At 33.8% G+C, this 27,921-nt stretch overlaps 1 protein-coding gene and 1 pseudogene across 1 annotated transcript in view; one reads left to right on the top strand and one right to left on the bottom strand.

The window, feature by feature from the left end:
- CHN1 (chimerin 1) overlaps positions 1–27,921 on the bottom strand; it is a 159,450-nt gene that overhangs the window by 77,024 nt on the left and 54,505 nt on the right. Inside the window, exon 5 of the mRNA XM_011357240.2 lies at positions 26,649–26,762. Within this exon, the coding sequence (XP_011355542.1) occupies positions 26,649–26,762 (114 nt within the window). The remainder of the gene's footprint in view (positions 1–26,648; positions 26,763–27,921) is intronic.
- On the top strand, positions 22,870–22,988 carry LOC111739578 (annotated as a pseudogene).

Below are 27,921 nucleotides of genomic sequence, written 5' to 3'. Positions count from 1 at the left end.
TTCTGGAAAATAAAAAACTATCTCTTTGTTTGTGTGTCTTCTTTGTTAAATAAACTGTGGCTAATCTCTATGAAATCATCAAGAATATAGAAAATTAAACTTTTGAACACAAAGAGTAAATTTGCAATAACTAAGGATAATTAGCCAAAAACATGACTCCTCTAGCAGGAAAAATTTGTTCTTATTTATCTTGTAAGGCACTTCATTATGCCTGTAGGAAAAATAGGAGAAAATAAACCTCATATCCTATTAGAATACATGCTATACTCAATTGGTCAACTCCATAATATATGAAATTTCTATATTAACATATTCTCTTCAAGTTCATCAATAAAAATATTCAATGCACCTTAGATCTCAGCATTCATGTCTTTTAATGGGAAAATTCCATTTAGGGCTCAGCTGAGCATGATGCCAGCAAGCACTTAAAGTAGAGCTGATACGAATCTGGGCAAGAAATGTTTGCTATATATTATATGTGTGTGTGTGTGTGTGTGTGTGTGTGTGTGTGTGTGTAAATATATACATACACACATATATATGGCATATCTATATGGCATATAAGTCATTAACTATTGGACTTTTGAGTCATGTTTTGGACAACTTTAAAATCTGAGGAAGAGTGGATTAATTTTATGACAATTTCAGTATTTCACTTCCTGCAGCAAACTTCCGAAGTGACTCCAAGTTGGCATGACTAGCATCAGTGTCCTTGCAAGAAGACAAAGGCAAGAACATGCACTGACTTTAATGAATGCTGATGCCAAAAGGCACCAAGGACTAGCATCATGGGTCTCCCAAGAGTATCCCTGAGTGAGCCTAATTAAAAACTAAATAAATTTGAAAGGATATATTTAATTTCATTGTTAAAAATACACAGAACAGAGATGAACTAAAATACTAAAATGATACTCTACTTAATACTAAAACAAAGTGTTTAAATAGAACTTCGAACTCATGCAAAATATTATTCTGTTATAGTTTTTATTCCCGAAGGACAGGAGTGAGAAATTTTTTAAGATTTTACTTTTAATGTGTATTTAAAAATGGAAATAAAATAATTTTTTATAATGGCCTGAAGTATCTGTTTCTGCAGTTCAAATCAGACCTTAATAATTATTTAATCTAGAACTCAATTTTCTATCCATGTTGGTCCTTCCTCTAAAATGAAATTTATTCACCTTTTGATTCTTTAAAAGCAATTAAATTTGATTTACACACAAGTGAATGATCCATATAATTCCACTTTCCAATTCTCCATTTTTCTCTAATGTTAAAGACATATTTCTCCTAAGCAAAATTTCAATATAATGTAAATCCAAAAAATTGGAAGGTAAAGTTTCTACACCAAAATTAAATATAAAAGTTCATTTTTCAGTTTGACATACTACTTTATTATTTCTCTCTGCTAATGTACATTATCTGTTATTGAGAAACATTGAAAGCCATGTTATAATTTTTATTAGGTTCTCACAATAAACACTCATAGCATTGTTTAACATTAAGTCCTTTCATATTTCGGTTGCATTCAGTGGCATGTCAATGAGGGATAAGACCATTTTACTCATGTAGGAACTTATGATTTTAGAGTGGGCACTCCACAGTCAGTCTGGCACTTAAAGACCATACAAGCAATGGTGGCAGGCATTTGTCACTCACTTGTCTTCTGAAATCTGAAAGGTATGGGAACAAAGGGTGGAAGGGAAGATGGCTGAACTGGCCTCACTTGGTTGGGATGGTTAGATTGAAAGTGTAGAAGTCTAGGGTTAGACTTCATGGCGGTTTATAATGGGGCTGTTTCATATCCATCTAAGGACAGGATTTCCTGGCTAGCTCCAGGTTTTTGGGTGAAAAAAATTAAGTTTGTCCTTTCTCTTCCTCACAGTGACTTCAAGGGACCCTACACACAATTCCCCATTCCTCCTCAGCTTGCACCTCAGCTCTGGCTTCCAGACCAATCCAACTTCCGGTCTTAAGAAAGTTAACCAGATAACTAAATAAAACTCATAATATGGGTTGATTAACACTTAACCTCAAAGGGCAAGAATATGAATTTCCATTTTGGAATTATCATATTTTTTTTTTTTTAAGAAAAATTGCATTACTTTTACTAAATGAATTGTACTCTTTCTTTGCCTACTCTGTACTGTCCTCTCTTTCACTGTGGAAGTTACATAAAGAATAGGTTCATAGTACAGACCAACAGAGAGTTCTCCCTTCTCTTGATCTGAAAGACATGACAGAAAATCTTTAAGCAACATGGTGAATGGATGTGTCTATTCTACAAAAAAGAGCCATAAAAGGGAGATGCCAAATCTAAGCAAAGAAAGAATCCTTCCTTATAAAAGTTTACCACTCACAGATTGTCATTTATTTGACAAACATTTAACAAGATATCCAAGAACTATATTAAATATTATATTGTTCATAATAAAGTTTCTGTATCCTTGATAACCTTAATGGGAAATAGACAAACATAAAAACTAGTCTATACAAAGAAAGGATGAAATGTTGAATTTAAAAAAGTTCATTTTTAGATCAATTTCTAAAAAAAAATGATTATAAAAATATGTATAACCCTGTTCTAATACAGAAAGTTAGATTTCTATAATACAATGATTCATAAAATCAAGTGAATCCACTATCTCCCTCATGCTATGTGAACAAAGAAACTCACAGCTTAATAACATCTCAGAGCATACAGATTTAAGCTTACATAAGATCTCAGAGCTGCTGCTTTTATCCAAATACAAAAGCACCCTTGCAGTCTTGAAAGAGGGTTTGGCCAGGGGCAGGCAGGTCCTGGGTCCTATGTGTTTAATAGAAAACCTTAGGCTTTGGCATCAGACAGATTAATTTTAAATCCTAGATCTGCCACGTCTTAGCTGGGTGATTTGGGGAAAATCATTCTTCAGAGTCTGCATCTAGAAAACAGAAATAACATCACCCTACCCCACATGGTTGTGAGGATTTTATAAGAATATTTAAAGTCAAAGCTAAGTATATAGTAGGTTCAATGAATGGCAGTTCCTTTTCTCCTTCTCTGCTAGCTTATGCCTCTGCAAAGAATGACAGAATGAGTTATCAATAGAGTAAAACAGAAAAGATATTCAATAAATATGCACCAAAGGGGGTCGAATAAATAACTAGTAACAATGGTTTTATAGGAACATCTCTGCACTGGTTGATTTTACGGTCAAAAAAAGGCGAGGAGCTCTTTGTGAATTTTTCTTCTGGATGTGCCTGAGTAAGTGCATGCTACTTGGTTAAACAGAGTGGGACTACAACGGAGTACAAAGAGGAGAGGAGAGAAGCAAAAAAAGCTTTCCCACTGTGCCTTGGGAGTTAGGTCTCTGAATTCAAAGGAGAAAGGTCAGTAAATAGAAACATACTGAAAACAGGACATGTTAAATGGACCTAGTGAAACTGCTAAACTCTAGACTGTGAAGTACTGATTTAATAAAAACTGTTAAGGCTAAACCATTTCTCTCCATTTTTATAGGAAAATTTTCTTTTCATATTTTCTTATATTTATTATCTGCCTCTGCTTTTGCTCTTTAATAGCTGTCCATTCTTAGGCAAACATGTTTGAAACTGTACAGGCCCAGCTCTCACCTAGATAGAGTTCAAGAGGATGAAAACTCATTTTGTCCAAAATGATACTGTAGTTAACAAATAGAAAAGACTAGGATAATCTGCTTTGAACTGCTACTGTTGTACATAATTACCACTTTCTATAAAGAATGTCTTTTCTCCAGTGATTCTAGGTTTTAGTTTTCATGTTTTAAAAAACTGTTTAATGCTGTGCCCAGTTGCATTCAGATGAATTCTGAAATACATAATTTTAGCATCTAGCTTTAAAAAGTAAACAAAACCCTAATACCAACCTTTCTATTTTTTAGCAAGTAAATCATAAAAAATTCTAGAGGTACAAAGTGATGAAAATATGTATAAAAAATAGCCTTTATGATTTTATTTTACTTCTTCTAAAACCAAGAATTAGTTCTGATTTGGGCCAAAATATTTGGAAATCTCTCTTCAAAGAAAAGCTCCAAGCTAACAAATGTTTTCTGTTAACAAACAGAAGACAAAGCATATACAACACACTTGTCTAAGTTAACAATAAAATGTTAGAACTATTTCCAGAAACCAACATACAAAAATAATTTCATGTATAATAAACATATATTTATGTATTGTTTATCAGAGTAAAAGAAGCTAATCTAATGATGAAATACAACTATCTCATAAATTCATCTAATCATAAACATATCCTTGGAAGAAAGGTTAAAACTGAGACAAGAATATGATGAGGCATTCACTTAAATACTAAAAAATGAATTTAGATGGATTAACTAAAAAAGACTAAGAAGAGAGAACATAGTTGTATATAATTTACAATATGAATGTTTTTTACATCTAAAATTGTTATTACGATACTATTCTTGTCTACCTTGCTATATAATTTTGGATGGTAAAATGGGCAGAAGTATTAAAATATGTAAACTCATGATATTCCCTTGGCAAAATAAATCACTTCAGGACAGAAGCAAACCAATGTGCCTAAATAAACCTCCAAAAGTAGCACCAGACAGGCCTGGAAGGTGGAACTGATATAGAAGGATTAGTTGAAGGTCTGTTTAAGAAGGAGTTAGATATCTCCCCCACCCTCCCCAATCCTGTCCCCAGTGCCACCCACCCCTTCCCCACTCTGGTGGAAGACTTAAGTTCTGTTTTCTAGATAGGATCAAACAAGGAGATTTTGAACTGAGGAACACCAGACAGTGCTGAAGCAGAGGTACCATCCTGAAAACTAGATGAAGATTTAAGACTGAAGATTTAAGATGAAGATTTAAAACATTGCTGAAGATTTAAGACTTCTCTCTCACTTCACCACCAGGTTCCAGAAAGCTTGTACCTTTCCTGATAAGGGGTGGAAGATTTTCCCCTGGGAAATACAATCAGTTTAATTGAAAGACTTAAGAATAGAGACATTACCCTATAACTGGCAGACTTCTCTCAAGCTCTCAAAAGTACTAGTCAGCTTTTTAGTGCCAAATGAATTTTAATATGAGCGATTAGCCAAGGACCACTTGATATCTAAGGAAAACCTACCTCATGAAGGACAAAGACAAATAAAAAGAATCAAAGCAAGCTGAAGGAAACAAACCATGTATGGAGATTAAAAAAGTTAATCATCAATATGCTCACCAGAACAAAAATAAAACGTTTCCTATTTCTATTCTTAAATGGGATTTAGCCAAGAACATTAGGATGCTATAAAAGACATAAATATATACTTTTTGAAAGTAGAAAAAAGGAAATGTAGCATAATGAAAATCTTAAAAGAAATGAAAGATAAAGTTCAGAAAATATTTTGTAAAAAGACAAAAAATAAGAGAGAAAAAAACAAGATAGATAATCAATCCAGGAAGTCCAATATCTAATATAACAGGAGTTCTGGAAAGAGAAAACAGAAGAAATAGAAGGGTAAGAAATCAGAGATAATTCAAGAAAATGTATCATCGTTGAAGAACACAAGTTTACAAAATAAACAAATAAGCCCACCCCAAAAGGGTAAACATGAATAGGTGCCGGAAAAGTAGTCCAGTAAATGCAAATTTAATTCTCAAAATTGCAAAATTTAACAAGTTTGACAATACCAAGCACCAGCAAGAATACAGAATAGCTAATATAACCAACACCTAGTGTACTGTTTAATGAAGAAGTTTTATATTATCCAGTAAAATTGAATAAATGCATACTCTATGACCCAGAAATCCTGGCTAATATCCCAGTGTGAATGATTATGTGTATTAGGACACACACACATACCCCCACACATAGACCAAGCAGCAATGTTCAAAATGTATAAACCTAGAAACCACATAAATTCCAGGTAAAATTTTAAAAAAATTGTGGTATACATACTATGATGTTTAATTTTATACGTCAATTTGGAGGGTGTTTTCAAATGAGATTAACATTTAAATCAGTGAACTCTTGGTAAAGCAGACTGCTCTCCATAATTGGGTGGGCCTCATCCAATCAACTGAAGGCCCGAATAGAACAAAAAGACTGGCCTCACTGAGCAAGAGGGAATTCTCTAGCAGACTGCATTTGGGCTTTATACGCACTGTCAGTTCTCCTTGGTCTCAACTATTCACACTACAGATTTGGACTTGCCAACCTCCATAAACATATGACCCAACTGCTTATAATAAATCTCTTTGAACACACACACACACACACCCACACACCCTATTGAGAACCTTAATACAATGAAATACTATACAGTAAGGGAAACAGATACATTCAACTACATGGATGAAATTTTGAAATGTTGGGGAAAAAGAACAAGTTACAAAAGAATACAATGTAGTTCAATTACATAAAGTCCAAAGGCAGGCAAAATTCAGCTGCATTATATAGGGATGTATATGTGGATGGTAAGACTATAAAGAAAAGCATGAAAAAGATAACTATAAAGTGAGTATCGTGGTCAACTACAATGTAGAAAGTAGAGACAATAAGAAAGGGAAACATGGGGAATTTCTAAACTACCATTAATACATCTTGATGTGGTTGGGAATATGTAGGTTTACATGCATTTAAATATAATCGACTTTTAAAATGTACATGTAAGTTTTATATGCTTTGCTGTATGTTTTATTGCACAATAAATTTGTTTTAAAAAAATGAAAGCAAAGAACATAGCATCCAAAGGACAGTCAAAGATCTTAGCCTGGAAGTAAAAGCAATCAAAAACAGAATCCCTATGTGTTTAAACTAGAGAACTTAAGAATATAAATTTGTTTTTAAAAAAAACAAAAATAAATTAGGTAATGTTTGTTGGAAATCCAGGCCCCCAGTCCCACCTCAGCCTTTCAGGTTCAGAATCTGCACTGTTAACAGGATCTTGAGGTGATTCCTATGCAGTTTCAAGTTTGAGGAACACCTGTCTTATCCAAATCCCCTCACATTGAAGATGCAGCAACTGAGAGGTTCAAATTCCTAAACAATAAAATAGGCAGGCTAATAAAAACAAACCAAAAACTCCAAACAAAACAAAATAAAAAATCCCAATCCATTGTTGAAAGTAAAGGGGTTCTTTTTCTTCACTGCTAAGGACTGCTTTCTAGTCTCTCCCTGGAAGGCCTCCTAGCCCAACATGAGTTCATGTATACTGTTCTCCCAGGCATCTCTAAGCACTCTCAAATCAACAGGTCCCCAAACAAACTTATCAATCCTCTCCTTCCTTCTTCTCCTTCAGAAAACCACTCTTCCAATATCCCTTAATATTACCACTGCCCACAGTCTACCCTGCCAAAACTTTCACAATTTGAGATTCATCAATCTCCCTCTACAATTAAACTTTTATTTACTGATTAATCTATTTAAATCCACATAAGCTCCACCCATTCTGCTTACAGCCACCAGAGTTTATTCCAAGAGAGAGCCTATCACATCATTTCCCTCTTGAGAATTGTTAATGGTTTATTATATCTATAAGAAAAAGTCCAAACACTTTAGCAAGCCCTGAGTTCTTAAGAATCAGTTATTAGTTTCACTTTTAAAAGCACCAGAGACTGGTAGAGTGCTTGGTACTTATTAGGCCCTAAGTAAATGGCTGTTGAACAGAATTAGTAGACTTCATTAATACTTTCCCCTACGTTAGCCAGTTATATGTAACAATAAAAAAGTATTCTAAAAAATACATGTGAGTAACACAGAACTGCCAAAATTAAGCAGATTACTAGTGTTTTGTTGGGTATAATTAAAAAGAAGTGATAATTATTATGATATAGTATTTGTCATTTACTGAGCTATTATACTCTTTGTGTGATGATCTGTATAACATGAAACTGCTCTCCATATTGATGACTCGGAATAAATAAATGAAAAACAACTTTTCTGATGTAGTGAGCCAATTACAATAACTTCTGCTACCCTCCATTTTCATTAAATCAGACAAATATTAAGTACTATGTCCAGTCAATAAATAAATGTATATATTTACTAAAAGAAAGTATTGTACATGCATTATAATCTTTCTAAAAACAGGACAGGTCCAGAAATGATCAATATGTTTATATAATTAATAGTAGATTTGGCTTATTCAAGAATTGGTGATCAATCCCACTAAAAGCTTACCACAATCTTATTTTCATGGGTCTACTACTTCAAGATAAAAAGCCACACTGAAGTCTACAAAAGCATGGAGCATATATGCGTGTGAGTCCTTGTAGAGTTCTATACATCTATGTAAGTGTGTGTGTGTGTGTGTGTGTGTGTACTATAAGCACAAAGTCACATTTCATATACACGTTTTCCAGATTCCTACTAATTCCTTTAAATGACAAAATGGTTTTATTCAATCATTTCTTTGTAAACTACAATTTTAAGAATCCTATACAAACTACAATTTCAACCTGAAGATACAGGTTCATTATCATGAACATACTACTACTAAAATTTTAGTGTTTGAATACAAATATCTCAGAGGCTATTAGAGTGTATTGAGTTGCTTTTTCTTTGATCTACACTGCCTTCAATTATTGAACTTATAGTTTTTGAATTTAGTTTTATATTTTTAAAATCCTCTTTGCAGGTTAATATCTGTGTTTACCATGTAATTTTTCTACTTTTAATCTGCTGTAAGCTTGGAAAAAAGACGAAAGGATTAACATTTTACAGAGAACTGTATTAAATAGATTCTAATGGGGATTACTGAGTATTCCTTTGCAATAAACACATGGGTTCTGTGGCGGCTTTTTAGCCATTCAATGGCATTTAGTACTTATGTTCAGCCTCTCGGCCATAGTTTGGACACCAGGGTTGCCAACATTGTGACCTCCAGAAAAGTAGGATGCTTCTGTAGCTGAGCAGAGGCAGGTCTAAATCTTGTTAAGTCTACACCTTTAAGTTTATTAACCTTGTGATCATTAATAAGCAAATTACTGAATAAGTTGCATCATAAAAATGACTCACTTTAAAAAATCAATTTAGTAGGGTATAAGTTATATATAACAAACTGCATCCATTTAAAGTGCACAACTCAATGAATTCTAACAGAAAATATTATCACAGTCAAGATTCAGGACATTTCCAACACCCCCCGAAGTGTCCTTACGTCCTTTCGAAGCCTATCCCTCTGTCCTTCATCCTATCAAAACATTTACCTGCTTTCTGTCACTACAATTTTCTACCTTTTATGTGCATGAAATCATACAAAACATGTTCTTTTGTGTTTGGATGTCTCAGATTCTAACATAAAATTTTACTTTAAACTGATGGATACTGTTCTCATCAAATTTTAAATACAACCAGACCAGGATTTCAGACTATGGAAAAGCAATAAACCAAATTTGTAACTGCTGCTTTGTTTCTGGGGTTGTTCTTAAATAGCCTCTTGTCTCTAATGAAGATGTTAGAGATTAGCTATAATCAACCTGTTAGCTGGAAAAAAAAAATTATCAAAAGCCATGCTTGCCATGTGTTGACTTTTAATGGCTAATAGGTAAAGGCTTAAATGTAATACACAATATATCTGTGTACATTCATTTTAATACTATTTAATATTTTTTGTTATATGCTAGGCACTAAGCATGCATTATCCCAAATAATCCTTTTAATGTGTATAAGGTATTATTATTAGGTCTTCATTTTATAGATAAGGAAACTGAGATTTAGGGAGATAAGTAATTTGCTCAAAGTCATACAGAAAATGCTGGAATCAGAGTATAAATTCAAGACTATCTGACTGCAAAGCCATGTTCTGAACCACTGACCATATATACTGATTTAAAACCACAGGGCCAAAAACGTCATCAAAAGCTCAATAATTGGGTTAGGAATCATTTTGAGCAACACAGCAAAGGAATCATGAATATCTGTCTATTTAAGAGATCCTTAGGTAACAGCAATAAATAGATTTTAAAAACTGGCTTTCTTTTAGTTCCTTATTTATAAAAAGAACTGTATCACAGTAAAGTATTCTAAGACAATTACCTAATGCAATTTATTAAATAAGCCCAGTACATGCCAAGCACTGCTTAAGGTTCAAGGAAACAAATATGAGTACGACTTAGTTAATGCCCAAGAGCAGAGATCCCCAAACCCCGGGCTATAGACCAGTACCCGTCCGTGGCCTGTTAGGAACCAGGCAACACAGCAGAAAGGTGAGTGGCAGGCAAGCTAGCAAAGCTTCATCTGTATTTTCAGCCACTCCCCAGCACTAGCATCACTGCCTCAGCTCTGCCTCATATCATCAGGCATTAGATTCTCATAGAAGCACTGGTCCCCGGTGCCAAACAATTACGGACTGCTGCCCTAGAGGACCTCTACTTATTTGTAAAAATAGAGATACATGCAATAATAGATTATTACTATAGGTGGTACCTTGTTCCTAGGTATGCTCAGGGAACATATGAAGATCTTTTCAGGAAATAATAACCATGTGATCAATACCAGGCATAAATGTATTCAGTAGAGACTCAAATATAATCTTGAACATTAGGTACTGTCCCTGAAAATAAAAATACCTGAATCATAAACAGATTTCTAAGTGAACCTAAAAACCTGGCAGCAAACATCTATTGCAACCCTTAGGAAAAATTTGGAAAGACCTAGCAGGAAGAGTTAATCTGTAGTTTAGAGAATGACCACAACTGAAAGCAGAAGCAGAGCCAAAAGCTAAAACAATTGTTTGAAACAAGCAGATGGAGAGCAGGAGGGAGGAACACTCACTTAGAACAAAGACAAGAGCTACAGGGCAACTGTTTTAGCTTGTGGATAACATGATATATTCATAAGAGAGATCTTTCTACTAGACCCAGGAAAGACAGGACAATTTAAGGAGGGCTAGGTGGGAAGACAAACCAGAAGAAACATTCAGTATATCTGATAAGGGTCATGTGTATAAAAAATATATGAGAGCAAGATGGAAGAATAGCAAGTCCCAGCCCCTGTTCCCCCAACAAAGGCACCAAATTAACAACAATGTATGGACTAAAATCCTTTTACAAGAACCCCAGAAACCATTTAAGAAATGGCAGTACCCAAGGAAAGCGCGAAGTCAAGAACTGTGAAACAGGTGAGAAGAACTGTTTTATTTTATCCACAACTGCCCCTTCCTCAAGTCAGCACAAGTCGGCTTGGCTTATGGCTTCTCTCTTGGTGTTGAGGGGTCGGGGGAGAATGGTGGGACATGTGTCAAACATTCTGGCTTTTCAGAGGGCTGCACAAGAACTGGTTACTGTCTTGCCTGATTCAGAATGCTAATGAAACTGGCATATTTGGATGCTGGGGGTGGGGGGTAGCAGTGGGACAGAGTGCTGAAAGCAAGGGAGAGCAGGAACAGCTTGCTGCAGTATCTGAAGCTTGCTCCCGTAGGACCAGAGAACCTGCAGTCCCACAGACACCAGAAAGTACAAGAGATGATGACAAACGAACTCTCTAATTAGGAAGTTACACACAAGCCCAGAGAAATCACATAATCCCTCCCCCCAAAAAGGTGTCAGAAAACCCCAAAATCTCTACCTAGGCTGACTGGAGAAGGTCTTCCTCTAGATGAAGCCAGTCTATAAAGACTAGACGATGCTTTTAAAAATGCATAAAACTTAGCAAAAAGAAAAAAAAAATCACAAATCACATGAAGTACCAGGGAAATATTGCCTAATCAATGGAACAAAAATTAATCTCCAGAATCCAAACCCAAAGAAACAGAGATCTATTAATTACCTGACAAAGAATTCACAATAATTTTCTTAAAGAGGCTCAATGATCTAAAATAGAGCAGACAGACCACTAAGTGAAAAGAAATCAAGGAATAATGCATGAACAAAATAAGTATCAAAAAGAGATAGAAACTACATAAAAAAAGAACCAAACAGAAATTTTAGAGCTAAGTAATACAATAATTAGAAAAATGCAACATCAGATGTGGTCAAACAGAAAAAAAGAATCAGCAATCTTGAAGACAAGTCATTTAAAATTATTGAGGCAGAGGTGGGAAAAGAAAAAAGAATGAAGACAAGTGACGCTCTTAAGGGACTTATGGTATATCATCAAGCAGACCAATATATGGGAGTTTTGGAAGACGAGAAGAGAAAGGGACAGAGGGCTTATGTGAGGAAACAATGACCAAAAACATCCCAAATTGGAAGGAGGAAATGGATATATAAATTCAAGAAGCTCAAAGAACACCAACCAAGATGCAGTGAAAGAGGTCCACATCAAGACCCATAATCAAACTGTCAAAAGTCAAAGACAAAGAAAGAATCTTGAAAGCAGCATGAGAAAAGTGACTTATCATATACAAGGGAGCTTCCATAATATTATCAATGGCTTTCTCAGCAGAAACCTAACAGGCCAGGGGGAGTGGGATGATGTATTCAAATTGCTACAGAAAAAAATACTGCCAGCCAAGAATATTACATCTGGCAAAAATGTCCTTCAAAAATTTAGGAGAAATAAAGACTTTCCCAGGTAAACAAAAGGTGAAGGAATTCATCATCACCCGACCTGCTTTATAAGAAATGCTAAAAAAAAGACCTGCAAGTTGAAACAAAAGAAGGACACTAGACAGCAACGTAAAAGCATATAAAAATATAAAGCTCTGCTAGTAAGCGTAACTTTATAGACAAATATAGAATACTGTTAATACTGTAAAAATGGTGCATAAAGCACTTCTAATTCTTGTACAGAATTTCAAACACAATAGCCTAAAAATAATTATAACATTATGTTAATGAATACACAATATATAAAGATGTAATTTGTGAAATCAGTAACATAAGTGGAGGTGGTAAGATATGAGTTTTGTATACAACTGAAGTTTTATCAGTTTAAAATATATTGTTATAACTATAAGATGTTTTGTGTAAGCCTCATGGCAACCACAAGAAGATACACAATAGAAGATACACAATAGAAGATACACAAAAGAAAATTAGAAAAAAATCAAAAGCATGTTTATACAAAAAAAATCAATGAAACACAAGGGAAGGCAGCAAGCTAGGAAAAGGGGGATAAAATAGCTACGACAAACAGGAAACAATTAACAATACAGCAATAGTAAGTCCTTCTCTATCAGTAATTACTTGAAATGTAAATGGATTAAAGTCCCCAATCAAACGACAATGAGTAGCTGAATGCATAAAAAAAATTTCAACTTTATGCTGTCTACAAGAGACTCACTTTAGATAAAAAAAAATCCACACACAAAAAAGGCTGAAAGTGAAAGGATGTAAAAAAATATCCTATGCAAATGGTAACCAAAAGAGAGCAGTGGTGGCCATTTTTATATTAGATAAAATAGACTTTAAGTCAAAAACTGTCACAAGAGACAAAGAAAGATGTTATATAACAATAAAAGGGTCAATTCACCAGGAAGATATAACGATTACAAATGTATGTACCTAAATGTACCTAAAATCAGAGCACCCAAATATATAAAGGAAACATTCACAGAATTGAAGGGAGAAATACACAGTTACAAATTAATAGTAGATTTCAATATCTCACTTTCAATTATAGAACCACTAGACAGATCAATAAGGAAAAGAACTTGAACGACATTGTATACCACTTCGACCTAACAGATATATACAGAACACTCATCCAACAGCAGCAGAATATACATTCTCAGACACAGAGAGAACATTCTCCAGGATATATCACATGTTAGGTCACAAAACAAGTCTTAAAAAATTTAAGAGGACTGAATCATACCAAGTATCTTTTCCAATCACAATGGAATGAAACTAGAAGTTAACAGTAGTAGGAAAACTGGAAAATTCACACAAATGTGAAAATTAAACAACACACTCTTGAATAACCAATGAGTCAAAGAAAAAATCACAAGAGAAATCAGAAAATACCTTGAGACAAATAAAAACAAAAACACAAAGTACTAAAAGCTTATAGCAATAAACACCCACATTTAAAATTCTCAAATCAACAATCTAACTTTATACTTCAAGGAACTAGAAAAACAAATCAGTTAACAGAAGGAAGAAAATAAAGATTACAGCAAAAATAAATGAAACAGAGCACAGAAAAACTATCAAAAAAACTGAACAAAACTAAGAATTGATTTTTGAAAATATAAATAAACTGACAAACACTTAGCCAGATATAAAGACAGACATACAGACAAATGGAGCAGAATGGAGAACCTAGAAGAAACCCTCCTGTATATGGTTAAATGATCTCTGACAAGGGTGCCATGGCTACATAATGGAGAAAGAATAGTCTCTCTAATAAATGGTACTGGGAAAACTGGATATCTACATGCAAAAATACAAAGAAGGGCCTTTATCTTACACCAAAAATTAACTCAAAATGGATTAAAGACTAAATGTAAGACCTGAAACTATAAAACTCCTAGAAGAAAACAGGGTAAAATTTTAATGACAGTGGAATGGGCAATGATTTCTTGAATATGACACCAAAAGCACAAGTAACAAAAACAAAAATAGACAAATGGGACTACTCAAACAAAAACTTCTGTACAGCAAAAGAAACAATCAACAGAGTAAAAAGGTAACCTACAGAATGGGAGAAAATATTTGCAAACCATATATCAGAAGGGGTTAATGTCCAGAATATAAGCAGAACTCAGGCAATTCAATAAGAAAAAATAATAACTTGATTAAAAAGTGGGCAAAAGACTTGAATATAGTTCTCAAAAGAAACTATGTAAATGGCCAACATGCATAGGAAAAGATGTTCAGCATTACTAATCACCAGAGATATCAAGAGAAATCAAAACAATGAGGTATCACTTCATACCCATTAAGATGGTCACTGTTAAAAAATAAATAAATATGGTTTGGCAAGGATGTGGAGAAATTGAAACCCTTGTGCACTGTCGGTGAGATTGTAAATGATGTAGCCATTATGAGAAACAGTATGAAGGTTCCTCAAAAAATTAAAAACAGAACTACCATATGACCCAGCAATCCCACTTTAGGATATATATACAAAAGAAAACAGACCTTGAAGAGATATTTGCATGTTCATGTACACTGCAGCATTATTCAAAGAAGACAAGATGTGGGGGCAATCTAAATGTCCATCAAAGGATGAATAAATGAAGAAAATATAAGCCAATTATAAAAAAAAAAATACTACATAATTCCACTTCTATAAGATATCTAAAGTAATCAAACTCTGAAACAGAAAGGAGAATGGTAGTTGCCGGGGGTGGGGGAAAGGGAGAGTTGTTCAACGGTTACAGAGTTTCAGTCATGAATGGTGAAAAAGTTCTAGAGATCTGTTGGACAACAATGTGCATAAACTAAGCAATACTGTAATCTATACTTAAAAATTATTAAGAGGGTAAAAGATATATTTTTTTCCCAGAAAAATTAGGGTATAGATTAGGAGTACCAAAAGGACAACACATTGAGGCATATTAATAACTGCTCTTTCCTCAGCAAATCCAAATACAGCTCTTCGATACAAGACAACAGAAGTTATTATCCATAATATGCAGCTATTTGAAAAATTATCCTTATTCATGACAGAGGTTTCTGAAATCTGACTCAACTATAATTATTAATTACGTGTGTGTGTGTGTGTGTGTGTGTGTGTGTGTGTGTGTGTGCAAAGTTTCCATTTTCCTCTCAGCTCAACTCACAGGAATTGTTTATTTTTATTGACAGAGGAGAGCTGAAGATTTACTAATATCTTCAGTCAGTATAGGGCTGACATGAATGTGACTGAATCTAGACATTGAAACGTTTCTGGGGCAAGGAGAAAATGAAAGGCTTTACAAGTTAATTAAAAATGACACCTATACTGGACTCTAAAGCCACATCTATGAGAGCTTCCATGACATTTATAAAGTCCTCAACTATTTTTGGCTTCAATATTTTTACTCATATCAGTTGGAAAATGAAAGTCACAAAGGCCAAATCTAAAATTAAATAGAAAAAAACACATTTTTAAAATAAAGAGCCTGGCTTATATTCCTGAGGCAGAATTGGATACTGCTGCATAACTCATTAACTTCTTTATGTATCCAATATGATAAAGATTAAGTTTCTAAAAGCGAAAACCACAAACCTCTCCACATCTTCAAAATTCATTATATTTGTTGTTCAAATGTCAGACTCAACTAGTTAAATTTTAATGTGTATCAACCATATATGTAATATACACCTGTCATATAATGGTATAAACTATACTTTTATACACTATAAATGTCATATCAACATTTAAGTCACATATACACTTTAGTGAAATGGCTTATAATATGAAAAATAGGGGAGGGAGGAGAGAAGTAAAGAAAAAGAGGAGTTTCTTTTTCCATTTGCTATTGATATATTCTGGCAAATCTAAAATTGGTGTGTTCCAAAATTCTGAAATCTGTGTGTTCTGGCAAAATCTGACAAGAAAAAGTTGTATAATTATTTGGAACCTCGTGCTCTTTCTTATTCATAATGGATGTTCCAGTTTCCGAAATCCACCGAAATTTAAAGAAAGAAAAGGTAATTTTTCCTGAAATAAGCAATACCTTAATCACTTTGTATACTTGCTGCATTTTTATTATTTTGTACATTATAATCTGAGAGAAAATGTATTCATTCTTCTGTATTTTGACAGAGCAGAAGCCTATTCTTGAACAGCTGACAGCATAAATGACAAAAATTGATTATTTCCCTAGGATCACGACAAAATTATCTTTAGAGAAAGAAACGTGTCCGCATATTGTGTGTGTGTAATATGAGAGTGATATCCATATATATAAATAAATGTATTTTTTCAGACATTTCTAAGATATGCTAGTTCTATTGGGAGGATAATTTTAAAAATTAAAACACTCCAAAGTTGAGCTCCACAAAATACCAGTTCATAAAAGCAATGAAAAGGTTCATTAGCCTATCAGGGTGCTAGTTGAACTACAAATATATGTACTTTTATTTTGTAAACAAACATATAACTTGATAAAAAAAAAAATACAATATAAAAAATAACTACAATGGAACTGAAAGCTTGCTAAACAAGATAGCTCTGACAAACTAGAGAGTATAGGCTCCTCTGAACTGATCACAATCTGTTCTCTTCTGGGACTATCAATAAAGAGAGATGTGTGGTGAAAAGGGGGAGAAAAAAAGGAAAGGAGAATCAGCTTTTAGTATTTCCCAAAACGAATCACTTACGTTTAAGGTAAAATCTGACAGAAACTCATCATACCAAATTCCTTGAACGTAGTTAGATCGGATTCTCCTTTACACAGTCATAGCCCCCTATGCTTTTCCCCTCCATAGCTCTTGCCTCAGTTTTAATTTTATACGTGGAGGAGAATTTCATTAAAGTCTAATCCTCTCACTACCTGATAACTCCATAAGGCCAGGGACCATGACTATCTTGTTTATCCTTGTATCCTCAGCACCCAGTAGAGTAGAATTATAATTTAAAAAAACAAACAACAAAGCAACAAGAACAAAAAATGCTTTTAAAAATGCCAAAAATATTATTTTGGGGCCAGTGAGACTATTTTTCTTTTCCTATATTTCTGCATTTTACATTGTTTCCATATTGCACATGTTAATAAAAAAAAAGTTTATGATGGACCTAAATTTAAATAAATAAACATGATAAATGAAAATCAGAGTTTTAAAAAATTGGGAAGTAAAACTTGACCTTATGAAGAATTAATTAAAAATAGCAAACTTCAAACTTCTCACATATTTATTGACATGGAAAATATTCATGATCTATAGCTAACTGAAAAAGTATACCATAAAACAGTGTACTTGGTATGGAACCATATTTGTTTAACCCAGGTAGTAGGATTAAAGGTGAATTTTTGCTTTTCTCCATTTTCAATGTTTTCTTCATTATATATACAGTAGGAAAAAATAATCTTTTTAAACAGCTAAATAATCTCTTCATAGCTGTTTAAATACACAAATACTGTTGTGTATTTACAATATATTTCAATTTGCAACCATTTTCAGAAACATCTTTTTTCAAGAAAGAGATGCCTTATATTAAACTACCTACTCCCTACTGTGTCTTATGAATTACTTTCTATAGTCTGTTTTATTAAAGCATACTTGACCTGTGGGTCCTTCATATAAACTGGAATTATTATAGCAATATTTTTTTAAAAGCTCAGGGCACTGATATCATGGTATTACATTTTAAAGTAAATTATGCTATCCTTTCTATCAACAGCAATTTACTGATATTGCAGGACTATTAAATTCTATTGTCATAAGGGTTATCACATACTCTTATATCCAGAAAACTTCCCAAAAAGTGATTCATAATCTTAACTAAGAGAAGCAGAAAACCATTTTCAAAAATTATCCTGCAGAACATTATTTTCCACTTATTCCAAATAGCACAACAAGAAGGTTTGCAGGAAATGAAATGAAATGAAACCATGGTAACCAACCAAACCTATCATGAGCTATTAGATCAAAAGAACACATAGTACATTACACGTCAACGCCTACCAGTAGCATAATCCTTCCCCAGTTTCTTTTGATCCTCTTTCTCAAACATGAAAAAAGCTTTCGACTAATATTCATATTTTAAAAATGTGAAAGCCCCCTTACTATAATTCTCTGACTTTATCCAAGAACTCTCTAGTTGAGTTCACTTTAAAAGTCAACCAAATATTCTGAGATTCAATTAAGAATTGTTTTTTTTTAATCATTAGAAAAATTATTATTTTTCTAAATTGTTATTGCTATTTTCCTTTGAAAAGTTATCCAAACTCACTACAAAATTATTTTTATAAGCACAAATGATCACCAAATGATTTTATAATAAAATTTTTGCTTAAATAACTTTATATATATTTTATTTGGCTTTTCTCTTTTTGAGGGGAGTGGTGGTAAAAAGTTAACCACTGAAATTAGTTGAGTAAATCTCACCCTTAACAGGCTTTAAACAAATGTTTGTCTCCTTTATAAAAATGGTATTGTGTTGACAACTTAAAAATTATTATTAAAAATACACTGATTTTAAAAGCCAAGTTTACTCTTATGCCACATCCCTTGTTGACGTATATAAAATACTGTAAATTTTATTATTTTGGACTTTTTTTTAAAACAAGTTATTGTCTCTGTTTCTTAGCTTTTTGTTCTTGAGCAAGTTGTCTTGATTTTCTTATCTACATAATGCAGAAAATATAGTATCTACCATGTAAGCTTATTTTATAGATAAAACTGAGTTTTACAACCTAGATGTCATGAATAGAGGTTACAGTTACAAGCTATCAAACTGTCCAGCCCTTTCACAGGCCAGGGAGGTCGGATGCAACTGACGTATATAAAATGGGCAGTTCACATTTGACCTTGATCAGCCTTACCCATTTACCTCCATTTACCATATAACATCGTCATTTTCAATAGGTGCCACAATATGAAAAAGTATTGGAAAATACTGAAAGAAAATTCACATAAAACATTTACCATAAAATATGTACCTGACACAGTATTCAGTAAATGTTAACTATTATTATATTTATAAAACTGTTAAATCCATTAATAAAATACTTGTGTATGCCAAATCATTCAAGGAAAGGAGGCATATTATCAACACTTTAGAGGGCTATATCTGATTCCGAGTAACAGATCTTAAGAGAACCGAGTATGTTTTCTACTGTATCTTGAAGTAGATACACAAGTAAGATTCTAGATTCCCTTTGCAAAAGTAGGTAACCAGGGAATCAGAGTTATTTCTCTCATATCAAAGTTCCTGTTGATTAGCCCCAAAATGTACTTGAAACTCAACTCCACCCTAAGTGAAATGCTCAATGGAATTTGCTGTATGTTGTGCCTCTGAAGTACGAAAAATCCTTGAAATCAGCTTTTTTGATTTCTCTACATTTGCTTTAAACCCATTGCTATTTTGAGGAAACTGAAGTTTGAGCAGATAGTATACCAGTGAATAAAAAAACCATGCTAAGCATATAAGTGTGAAAAATAAAGTGCCATTTAAGATTAAGGTGCAAATCAAAACCACAATGAAATACCACTTCATACCCACTAAGATGTCACATCCACTGTTTAAATCAAAGACATAATAAGTGTTGGTGATGAGTACAGAAAATGAAACTTTCATAAATTGCTGGTGGGATTATAAAATGGTAAAAACACTTTGGAAAAACTTTTGGCAGTTCCTCAAAATGTCAAACACAAAGTTACAATATAATCCAGCAATTTTACTCCTAGGTATAAATGCAAGAGAAGTAAAAACATATGTCTACCCATAAACTTACACACAGCATTATTAATTATGAACAGCATTATTCATAATAGCCAAAAAGTAGAAACAATCCAAATGCCCATCGACTGATGAATGAATAATCGAATGTGGTATACATGCAAACACTGAAACATTATTTGAACATTATTCATTAATAAAAAGGAATAAAGTAGTGATATATGCGACAACATGACTAAACCTTGAAAATACACTAAGGGAAAGAAGGCAGTCACAAAAGAACACATATATGATTCCATTTATATGAAATATCCAGGATGTATAACTCTAGAGAGACAAAAGTAGGTTAATGGTTCCCTGGGGCTGGGAAGGTTGGGGAGAAATGGGAAGTGACTGCAAATGGGTATGGAGTTCCTTTTTTAGGGTGATTAAATGTTCTAAAATGTTTTTTGTTGCATAATTTTGTGAATGCACTAAAAAACCACTGAATTGTACACTTTAAATGGGTGAATTGGTATGTTATTTATAACTAAATAAAAAGAAAAAGGTTTTTAGAAAAAGAGTAAGATACCATAGCATACAAAAGCCAAGCTTGCAAATAAACTTAGGAAATAAAGATTGCAATACACATAAATGGTGCTTGGTTGCCGTAGGTAGATGCTTCAGAAAGCTCTTTGGATAGGAGGCAAATCCTTTTTGGTCCAGGAAAAAAAAAAATCAGAAAACGGGAAGAAAAGGAATCAATGAGGCAATTTGCCCTTAAATTTTTTTTATCTATCAATTTAATACTTTTGTAAGAAGTCTTTTAGGCTTATTTATCAAATGGACGTGTGGGGAAAAAAGGAAGAAATGGGGAGGGTGTCTATCTGAACTTACTAAACAGAAAAGGCCTGGAAGATTTTTTCCTTCTTTTCTTCATCAACTCCCAGCATTTAATTCTAACTTATTAACTGAAAATAAGAAATAACTCAAAGGCTGTTAATACTCAGACTACATATTTTAAGTTTTCTCTCCCTGCAGACAGACCACTTGGAAAGCCATTAATCAGAAGGCAGTTTGGTGGGCATGGAGTCCAGAGCAAGAAGAACTGAGTAAATTAAATATTTAATGGAATATTTGTCAAAGTGTGTTCCACAGAGGGATTCCATGAAAAGAGGTCTCATGATCAAATGAGTTTGGGAAATGCAGTATAGGTATATTTAAGAATACTCATATGGCTCCTCGTATTCATCTCCATACTAGAGATAGCACTGTCAGTGTTGGCCTGGATACCTCTCCCTTTCCCACAGGCCCTGATTGTCTTTGGTAGATTTTAAAAATTATATTCATGCATTATTTAAAAAATCAGGCACTCGAAAAGGTACAAAGAAGTAAAAAGCACCTTTAAATTTGTCACTCAGAGATGAACACTGTGATCATTTTGGTGTTCATCTTTTAGACATTTCTCTACTTACATATATACACAATAGATATATATTTTGCATAAAGTATGATACGATACATAATGTCCTGTATAATGAATTTTATTTTTCAGATTAACATAGGCTATATATATTCCAGAATTTACCTGATAATATATTTTTAAAAGAAAATATAATAAATGTTTAAACATAGTTACATTATGATTTTTCAGTTTTTAAATTCTCATTTGTTCTCTCTTATCTAAAATTTTTCCAAGTAATTCTTATCTTGATGGTTGATCAGCATAAAACCAACAGGAAAGTGCCAAAAACTGTGGGCATAAAGCATTCTCTGGAATATGTTCGATTCTGGCCCGGAATATCCAGGTATAGGGTTTAGGAATTATTAAGACTCTTGCACATATGTCATCTTATTCTTCTCCCAAATTAGAGAAGCTAAAATGAGTCAGACTTAACAGAAATGTCTCTGGAATTGCCAAATTTGGAGTTTCTCCTCAAAGTGAACCCTTTAAAATCTGTAAGATATCTAGAAACCCTTTTAAAGATCAGTTCTCCTTAAGCACGGAAAAACTGCTTACTAAATTAATTATCTAAATAATTCTGGTACAACTTACTTCCTACCACCCTTCCCACTCATTATTCTTATTGCTCCCACAATGATCTTTCTAAATTATGAATGTAACCATCACTCTCTTCTATTAAAATTCTTTATTGATTCCCATTTCCTAAAGATAAAGTCCAAATTCTTAAGCATGAAATACCAGGCTTTCCTGGCAAACTTATTGCTAAAGCTTCCTGTACTCTCAAACCCCAGCAGCCTGCCATACACCAAATATTCTATGCTGTTCTATATATTCCAGCCTTGGCCATTTCTTTTTCTGCAAATGCTCGTTTTTCATCACATCCTATCCTTCTACCTGGCAAACTTCTACTCTACCTTTAAGAGGCAGTTTAAATGTCTTCTTCCTTGACGCATTTGGATGGTACCTGGCAGAATACAGAAGCTCAGCAAATGCTGCTAATTTTGATGATGCAGTTACCTGGGAGATTATGTTAATTACCTAATTTAACAATAAAGACCAAGCTCCTGACTTTCATGAAAGGCCTAACACATTTTAGTGAAATGCCAGGGATAAATATTTTAAGATATATATTAGTCAAAAGTACCATGGATTTCAATGTGCTAAAATAATTAACAAAATTAGGTTTTCCATATCACCTTTAAAATATTAAATTGTTTTTAAGTCAATTTGGAGTCTACGACCATGCCACCCTGAACAAGCCCAATCCTGTCTGATCTTGGAAGCTAAGCAGAGTCAGGCCTGGTTAGTACTTGGATGAGAGACCACCTAGGAAGACCAGGTTCTGTAGGCGTAAAAAATAAAAAAAAAAAATAAGGAATTGTAAGCTGACAAGGTCTTTGCAATCTGTGAGGTCAACCAAGGGTTGCCTCGCCTAAAAATCAGTCGGTCAGTCAGTCAGTCAATTTGGAAAATATTTTAAAACAATTTTGAAAATACTAGGCAAAAGAACATCAATAAAACAGAATTTATAACACTTGGTGCCTCTCCTCACATAAATCTTTAAGTGGAACTCATACCAAATTTTCTTACTATTTACCAAAGCAAAAACCAGATGTACTACTTTAACAAGAAGCTGATCAGGACTGAAAGATTTGGAGAGTTACACCATTGACTGATCCTCACTGTCTAACAAGGAAATGACTTTAATGAATACCTACTATGCTGTATAGTGTAACTGTATCCACTTTCCCTCTTCACTTCAACCTTTTCCTTCTTTTAAAACAAGAAAACCAGAATTTATTTGGTCATCCAGACTTCCTCCCAAAGCTTTATCTTCTAGCAGAAGCTGACCTTATCTTCCAGGTCCAGGAGCCAATACTAGTCAGATAAGTAATCAGTACATGCATTTCCCTGCAGATTGTTACTGGCCCAAGGGCAGGAAAGGAAGATCCGCACTGGCTGATCCATCTGATGCATTCTGCATGAGAAAGGAGAGGTTGCCTGTACTCTCTCACCAGGTATAAACAAGGATGCACACCACACTGTTGGAGAATAAATATTAGCACAACTACTTTAGAAAAAACTGTCATTAGCTAATAAAGCAAGAGGTATAATAAAGCAAGAGCTGCAATTTTACATATATGGAAATATTCTAGCGAAAATCTTAACATGCACCAGGAAACATTTACAAGACGATCATACACTGCAAAACTGTCTTTAACAGTGCCAAAACAGAAACCACCCGTGTGTCCATCCATAGTAGGATGGACAAATAAATTATATTTATTTAATGGATTATTATATAACAATGAAAAGAAATGAATGATAGCCATGTTCTGCTGTAAGGATAAATCTCAGGAACATAATGTTGAATGAAAAAAAAATGAAGAATATATTCTACATGTTTTATTTACTTTAAGTATAAAACCAAACAAATCGAAATAATGTATTATGTAGCAATACTAACATATGTTATAAATTTATAAAGAAAAGCAAGGGAATGATAATCGAGATAAGGCTGCCAGTGTGAGGAACAGGAGGAAGCAGGGAGAAATAGGGAAGGGATATACAGTATACAGGAGACTCCAAAGGAAGGGCTATTTCTTAAAATAGATGCTGGGCATATAACAGTTATAATATCATGATATTAAATAATTTCTATATTTCTTACAAGCATTCTTTTGTATATATTTAATACTTAATGAAAATGATAATAAAAAACATGCACCGGTTCTATCTCTTTTCATTTGTCACCCCATATGTACAACACAACCTAATAATTTTTTCTTTTGGTTAGAAAAAATACATAATGACATAAAATATTTTTAAAGAATTAGTTGTAAAACTATGAAAATTATAAAAAATGTTTCCAATCAAACTTCTTAAATTATCTTAGGTTTACATACAACTGTTATTTGCCATATCTCATTAAACTATAGCTAATTCAAATGTTGTCAAAATCAACATACCAAAAACCCCCCAAGTCACTTTGAAACACTTCTTTCTTCATGAAGTATAATCTAATGCCTGGGCTTATTTTCAACTACACCCTCCAACCATGTGGTTGCTTGTCTATATGCTTCCTTTGTATAATAAACTTTCATTGAGCAGCAATCATTTTTCCTAAACCAAGGGGTCAACAAGAGCAAAGGCAGAAAAGCCAGAAAAGGCCTGGCCTGAAATTCAGGCTGAGATGAGATATGAGAGAAGATGGTGCTGAAGAAGAGGGTAAAATATCCAGCCACAGAATTCCTTCCACGCCATGGAATGAGAATCTCTTCTGAATGCAGAAAATTGGTATTGTGACAGTACATATACAATAGGTACTCTTCTAGGTAATACCTCACACTTATACACAAAGATCATCAGTGAAGGATTAGGCCTCCACAAGTATGGGGGAGGTGTCAATGATGGGTCAAGGTGTGATCTTTGAAACTTGTGCCCTACTCAACACTACAACCTTGTTAATTACTACATCAGATTTTAAGACTGACTGTCATTTACAATACCGTGGAAGATACCTTAGAGGTACAAGGCTGGATACAGGGAGATCTCTTAGGAGTTACTGAACTAGTCCAAGCTTATTTAACCCAAACACTCAGACGACCAGACTATTTGGAAATGTGGTGTTTGAAGAATCCTAGAATTATAAAATGTTAGGAATAGAAAGATGAAGAACCCAACTTTAAGGAATTCTGTGATTTGCCCCAAATCAGTTTTCTAGTTCAGTTAGTGGCAAAATGAATAGGTATTTCAATTCCCAGACCAGATTTTCCTCTGTATACTATAATCTAAACCTGAAAAACAATATAATTAGTTAAGTAATTGAAGGAGAATTTATACTTTAATCGTTTGCCATATAAAGCGAATTTCCATGAACTCCTGTAACATACTCTTTTCTTCAAGTATGCAATCGATTCAGAATTCGGTATGAAATAATAGTGAATTATACCATTATTTTTGTCAGAAAAATTAATATTAAATCCAGTGGTGAGAATAAGAACAGTCCCTGACCACATAGGCATAAGTGAGTGGAGGAGTTAGACATGGTCATATTAGAGTTCTAGGCAACAACATCACCTTTCTAGTCTCTTTGTGGCTACAAAAAAAAAAAAAAAAAAAAAAAAGTCATTTGTTAGACCTCTTTCTTAGGAAGTTTCTATGATTAAGTCTTTTCAGAGGATGGATGAATAAATGCGTGGATGAACAAGAGAAGGAATGAACAAAGACAACAGATAATCATTCTAGGCCTTTGGAGAGGCAGTAGTGTAGAGTGATTAAGAACACAGGCTCTAAAGCCAGATAGTCTGGGGGTTCATATACCAGCTACATAAATTATTAAATACATAACCTTAGCCAAGTTATTCAACCTCTAGTTCCTCTGTTTCCTTTTCTGTAAAGTGGAGAAAGCAACAGTACATAGATCCTGGAGTTGCTGTAAAGATTCAATGAGGTTAGAAGCCTGGCAGAGGTAAGCTCAAAAGATAAGCATGCTATTCTATTACTGTTCTGTTATTATTGCAAGATTAATGGAAATATTTGTTTCTGGGCACTGTACAGTAAGACAAGAACAGCCAAAACGCTAGGCAAATTTCAGTTGATAGGAAACAGCCAAGAGCTCCCAAGAAAAGCGGCTGCAACCAAAAGCTAACCTAAGAGAAATGACATTGGCTTTCATTTTATGAGTTACAAAGATCTTTTTTCTTAGTTCCTTTTCTTATTCAAAAAATAGTTGGGAACTGACACAGCAGGACTGATGGGAGAGAACGGTAAGATGAAATAGAAGAAAGCAGCTACAATAAAAATGCTTTAAAAGTTTTTCAGTTCTTAATTACTGAGTGCTACCATTCATGAGGACTTTTTTAAGGGTCTCAAAGCTATTAAAATGGTAATTAGGTCCAAAGAAAACAAGACCCAATTCAATTACATGCTGGATGCTTTTAAAATTTAAAGCCTTCTACTAAGAGAGTTTTAAATGAAGCATAGTTATAATTACAGGTCCGTGACCAACCTTAAAGCCAGAGTGTAGGTTCCTGGCTGTCGCTGGCTCTCCCGAATGAGGTAGCTCCCCTCAGCCACACTCAAGAGCTGGTCTGTTGCTTCTCGGGAGATCATGCCGTGAAACCTAAGAAACAATGTCAACTCAGAAAGTGCATGCCTTCCACCTTTTTCAGTAAAACAAGATAAAACAAAACTCTCACATTTTCCTATTGTTTTCTAGACAAAGTACTGACATATCAAAGAAGTGGGGTTTAACTATGTTTGTATTTCTCCTGGCCTGGCCCCTGGCCAGCTTCTGAGATGATAAGAACAATACCAAAGTAGCTATCCAATCCATTTAACACTCACAACATCAAAATTCACATCCATCGAAGAGAAGACCAACCATCTCTCTTGAAAGGACAATGCCTTTCTTATGTAGCTGTCTGACCATATGGACATGCTAAAAAAAATATACAGAAATGTGTCCCATTTCATATCCTCATATTAATAGCGCTGCTCCAAAATTTTGGCTCAGAGTCTATGCTGGCAATTTTCCAGGACTCTGGGTTGCCCTTAATTGGCATGATTGCCCAATAATGTGCATAATCTGCATCATTTGGTACTGAAGCCAAAACCAAAGAACTGTAATACTTGCTTTCACTCCCTACTAAAACCCTATTTTTGATTAACAGAGAAAAAAAGAGAAAAGAATAAACATAAATAACACGCTCTTTACACAAACACAGTAGATTCATCTATAATATTCAGACATAAAACAGTGAAAAAAGAAAAATGTCAGTGGTGACTGATGATTAATATTAAAAATATAAAACCAACTTACATTTGCATGAGAATTTACAAAGAATTTATACATATCTTTGCCCTTTTAGTAACTAAAAAATAACTGAATCGAACAATTGCTCAATGAAATTTTGACTGTAGCCCTGCAGTGGCACCTTAATAATTTAGGAGCCTTAGTAGAGTACAAGTGTCAACTTTTTAGAGTTTCTCCTCATGGGAATGGTCAGTCTTTCTCAATTTAAGTCAAAACAGTTCATGAAAAATATGTTTAAATCATGACAATTAGAACAGCTAGGTTTAAGAATGGGCTTCTGGAATTTCTTAATTTCACATAGTCTCCTATCTTTCAGAACCAGGTCCACTCTCTCTGCTGGAGCAAGGATAGTAACCTATCCCTAGTAATAACACATACCATTACATTAGCATCTTGATATATTATTTTCAGTTTCCTTGACATCAATTAATAAAGTTAGTAAAATTTAATAACTGCTTTAAAAAAA

Source organism: Pteropus vampyrus, unplaced genomic scaffold, assembly GCF_000151845.1.
Source record: "Pteropus vampyrus isolate Shadow unplaced genomic scaffold, Pvam_2.0 Scaffold2, whole genome shotgun sequence".
In the NCBI taxonomy this organism is placed as follows: Eukaryota; Metazoa; Chordata; class Mammalia; order Chiroptera; family Pteropodidae; genus Pteropus; species Pteropus vampyrus.
This window is presented reverse-complemented; position numbering and strand designations above follow the sequence as displayed.